Below are 5,000 nucleotides of genomic sequence, written 5' to 3' on the forward strand. Positions count from 1 at the left end.
CACTCAAATTCAATGAAAGTAGTTAACTGATCTTTTATTTTACTTGTAAAGAGTGTTGCAGTGTTTCAGTGGGGGCAGGTCCAGACCCCCCCCCCCCCCCATGAAACGGAGCTGACACTTCACTGCAACACAAACTAATATATTAATTCACCTCAATTCACACACAATCAGGCATATTTTCAGTCGTGATTGAACTGTATTTTTTGAGTTACTATACAGGCCAACTTTGATCTTGACATATAGGCTAAACATTCTGCAGCAAATCACAATGAACCCACTATTAATTACCTTATCTTTTATAATGCAGTGTATCTACTTCAGCATGTAAATAATGCACTTAAAATACAAACGTGGGCGAGGGCGTTCAGCAATCGCTATCGAATCAACAGCCACGTGCAATTTAGCTCGCAGGTGAAGAACACAAACAAGGAAAATCACCAGTTAACTTCATTTAAATTTGCAAGACCAGGCTTAAATGATCTGACAACAGAAGTTATACGACTTACAGTTCTCCAGGACGTACACACACCATCTCAACTGGCTAGTTATCCTCGTTTGTCCGCCCTATTCTCCGACATGCACTCTAACAATGCATCCCTGTTTCTGATACCGTGGAGTAGAGGGCTGCATTGGGATTGGGTCCCGCCGGGTCTGTCTTTGCTGCGGGCGGGAGCGGGCGGCTAAAAAAAACACTGCGGGATCGGGATGTAGCCTGGAACCCCCCCCACGCCAGCAGAAACCATAGATATACATATATACTGACTGAGTATATACTGTATAGGCCATCTATGAGCAGACACCAGCGTGTCTGAGCCTCCCAGGACGGGGGAGCTCCGAGCCGAGGCTCCGTCCACCGTCCGCTCGCTCCCTCATCCTCGGCTCCTTCCTCCCCCTCTCTCCCTCTCCTCTCTCCCTCATCCTCGGCTCCTTCCTCCCCCTCTCTCCCTCTCCTCTCTCCCTCATCCTCGGCTCCTTCCTCCCCCTCTCTCCCTCATCCTCGGCCCCTTCCTCCCCCTCTCTCCCTCTCCTTCTGCTCCTTCCTCCCCGTCTAACAGCAGCAAGCACCTGCCTTCTTTGCCTTCATCTTCTCCCTATTAACCTATAAAATTACGTGTTTTCTCATGCGGGACGGGAGAAGATATAACATCAATGCATCTCTATTATTGTGCGGGCATAAATTCTCAGAGTTTTGCAGGTGCGGGCGGGAGTGGACGTACACATTGCGGGAGCGGGCGGGAGTGTAACACACATGTTGCGGGTGCGGGCGGTAATGGTCAGAAATTCGCCGGGAGCGGGCGGGAGCGGGATGAAGAAAACAGTCCCGCGCAGGGCTCTACCGTGGGGGGCAGAAATGTTGCCGTGGGGGGCTGCCACGGTCACATCAACATAGAGGAAACACTGGCGTTGTATGGAACCATCCACGTTATGTTTTTGGACATTTCGGTTGAAAGAAACCCAAATTTCTGATATAGAAACTTTTTGAAAATGGGTCAAATTTGACTCGAGGACAACAGGAGAGTTAAGACCTTTTTAAGACCTTTATCACAACTTCAAAAACAAAGTCAGATGTCAAGAGTCCGGGGACATCGTCTTCGTCTGCATTATAGGACTGTTGTCAAGATTGGCTGCAAACTAAGTGACATGCTGGTCTCATTTGTAGTCCTAATACAGCGAACTATATTTGGAGTAGCAACAGAAAGAACTACAACACCACAGAGTTAGATAAAACATTGTAAAGCGCTGCGGGAACATTTCAATGAGCATTAGAGGCGTTACATTAACACGTGTGTGTGTGTGTGTGTGTGTGTGTGTGTGTGTGTGTGTGTGTGTGTGTGTGTGTGCGTGTGCGTGTGTGTGTGTGTGTGTCTGTGTGTGTGTGTCAAATATTCATGAAGCCTTTAAATACTCACTCAGACACACACACACACACTCACACACAACCCAACACATCGGCCAATCACAAACAGCCTTAAGTCTCTCAGAGGATCAGGACAGTCGGTCCGGCCAGCGTGTTAGCCACCTGGCTGCCTGGTGTGTGTGTGTGTGTGTGTGTGTGTGTGTGTGTGTGTATGTGTGTGTGTGTGTGTGTGTGTGTGTGTGTGAGAGCAGGTAGCATGCGATCAGGGGGTTGTCTTGGCTCACCTGCTGCTCTCTGCTTCAAATATTTATCTGTGTACTTCAGTCGTCCACCTGAGAGTCGACAGCCTCTCAGACAACAACAGCAGGCTCGCTGGGAGTACATTTACTCGAGTACTTGTACTTAAGTACAGTAAAACTCACCGCCCAACAAAAAGCTTAATTATGGGTCGTTACGGGCTGCTTGCACAATTTAACTATACAGCCGTTTTCTGGCTTCAGGTGTTTTATATGTTATGATAACTCTGTTTTGGGCATTTTTTCTGAAAAACAAGTTGTAACCTAAAGTGCACGTCAGCACACATCAATGCAGCAGGAATATTAATCCAGAAACATCAGAGAGTTGTATAAGTAGACACACACACACACACACACACACACACACACACACACACACACACGCACACAGAAACACACACACACACACACACTCTCACACACACACACTCACACACACACTGGCAAAACACTGCTACAACACACAGAAATTCAGGTATTCCAAGCAAAGTTGGAAGTGCGCCCTCGTTTAGAAGAAGTCTCTCGGCTAGTCCCCGGCACTAACTCCCGGCTTGAGGTGGTGATGGCACAGTGGATATGACACATGCCTATGGTGTGGGAGACCTGGGTTCGATTCCCACTGCGATACATCAACCAATGTATCCCTGAGCAAGAAACTTAACCCCTAGTTGCTCCACAGGCGTGCAACCTCTGACATATATAGCAATTGTAAGTCGCTTTGGATAAAAGAGTCAGCTAAATGACATGTAATGTAATGTAATGTAATCCTGCCTTGTACTACTGAAGTTGGAGAAACAGCTAGCTAGCTAGCTCATGTAGTCCTTACCTAGCTACTGAGCATGTGGTCTTACATAGCTACTGAGCATGTGATCTTACCTAGCTACTGAGCATGTGGTCTTACCTAGCTACTGAGCATGTGGTCTTACCTAGCTACTGAGCATGTGATCTTACCTAGCTACTGAGCATGTGATCTTACCTAGCTACTGAGCATGTGCGACTGCCAACAAAGATGTTACAGCAGTGAGAGGTCTCACTCTGTAGCTAAAACAGAGACCTGAACACAGGGTGAAAAGAGGAGCTGCAGCAATGTGCAGTACAACAAAAATATGGATATATGGTTTTTTGAAAATTAAACCATGTAAACCTATTCTGGTACAACCTCAAAATACAATTATGAACCTGAAAATTAACATAATATGAGCACTTTAATCTCCGGCTCCGTCCCACTCCCGTTGATTTCTATGTTCTATTCCTTCCCTATCACGTTACCAACAGTGAAATTTACTCCCGTAGCGCGGACTCACGCGGGAATACTGTGACCCACGGCAGTCCTGAAAAATTAACGGCAGTTACCCTTTATCTTGTATTGAAGTATTTTCCCTGTGTGTATTAGTACTGTTACTGCGGTTAAAAGGATCTGAATACTTCTTCTGACTCACCTGTATGTTGAAGACAGCTGGCTCATCTCTCAGCTGCCCAAACTCCAGGTATCCTCTGTTGTTCCCGTCCGTCGGCAGGAAGTAGAACCTGTCGATGTCCGCCGGGCTGGCCGGGTCGTGCCGGTAAGCCAGGTTAATCTCGTCCACGTCCGTCTGCGTGAACGCCAGTGGCGGCGCCAGAGGGACTCCTCCCAGCAGCAGTCTCCCGTGGCGCGGTGGCTGCGTGACAACGAAGCTCAGGTTGGCGGGGGCCGTGTCCGGGTCGGTGAGCTGCAGCTGGGCGGCCGTGACGGTCGCCGTGGCGCCGTCCTGCAGCCGGAGACCCGTGTTGTGATGGAGGGTCGGCGGGATACGGTCGCCGTGCTCGATGCTGAAGCGGAGCACGCCGCTGCGGGACGAGTCGCCGTTTGTGACGACGAAACTGGGAAGACAAAAGACATTTAGTTAGACACAGATTCAATCAGATGGTCCGATACCACGGCCCAAAATTAACACTCGCCAAGCGACAAATGTGGATGAATTTTCTGCTTGGTGAGTAAATCTAAGACACTATCCGCCACATAGCAGGTACAGTTTTTTTTTAGTCAGTCTTCTGTCTGTTTTCTGTCAGTTCTATTTCATCCATACTGACCGTCAGAGGCAGTGCTTAAAGTGCCCATATTATGAAAAAAAAATCACTTTTTCTGGGATTTGGGGTGATATTTTGTGTCTCTGGTGCTTCCACACACATACAAACTTGGAAAAAAAACCATCCATGCTGTTTAGAGTGAGATACGGTTTCTGAATGTGTCCTGCCTTCAGTCTCCGGGTGAGCTGGTCAAAATCTGCACGGCTTTCTACGTCACTAGCCGAAACGAGGTGGCTAACAGTAGCATGCTAGCGCTAGCATGCTAGCTCGTTCTCAGTGGCAAAACACTGCTACAACACACACTAGTTCACCCTAATCGTTTAGAAGAAGTCTCCCGGCTAATCCTGCCTTGTACTACTGAAGTTGGAGAAACAGCTAGCTAGCTCATGTAGTCCTTACCTAGCTACTGATCATGTGATCTTACCTAGCTACTGAGCATGTGATCTTACCTAGCTACTGAGCATGTGATCTTACCTAGCTACTGATCATGTGATCTTACCTAGCTGAGCATGTGATCTTACCTAGCTACTGAGCATGTGATCTTACCTAGCTACTGAGCATGTGATCTTACCTAGCTACTGATCATGTGATCTTACCTAGCTACTGAGCATGTGATCTTATCTAGCTACTGAGCATGTGATCTTATCTAGCTACTGAGCATGTGGTCTTACCTAGCTACTGAGCATGTGCGACTCCCAACAAAGATGTTTCGGTACAGATCCATATGTCCGACACGACCGAAGCGTGGTGTCGCGACGTCATACATCCATGGTTGATGC

The 5,000-nt window shown here is 47.8% G+C and overlaps 1 protein-coding gene across 1 annotated transcript in view; it reads right to left on the reverse strand.

Annotated features, from left to right (window-relative positions):
- Nucleotides 1-5,000, reverse strand: part of frem1b (Fras1 related extracellular matrix 1b) — an 81,697-nt gene that overhangs the window by 18,266 nt on the left and 58,431 nt on the right. Inside the window, exon 18 of the mRNA XM_036007701.1 lies at nt 3,594-4,014. Coding sequence (XP_035863594.1) covers nt 3,594-4,014 — 421 coding nt within the window. The remainder of the gene's footprint in view (nt 1-3,593; nt 4,015-5,000) is intronic.

This window comes from Sander lucioperca, chromosome 11, assembly GCF_008315115.2.
Source record: "Sander lucioperca isolate FBNREF2018 chromosome 11, SLUC_FBN_1.2, whole genome shotgun sequence".
NCBI classification, from domain to species: Eukaryota; Metazoa; Chordata; class Actinopteri; order Perciformes; family Percidae; genus Sander; species Sander lucioperca.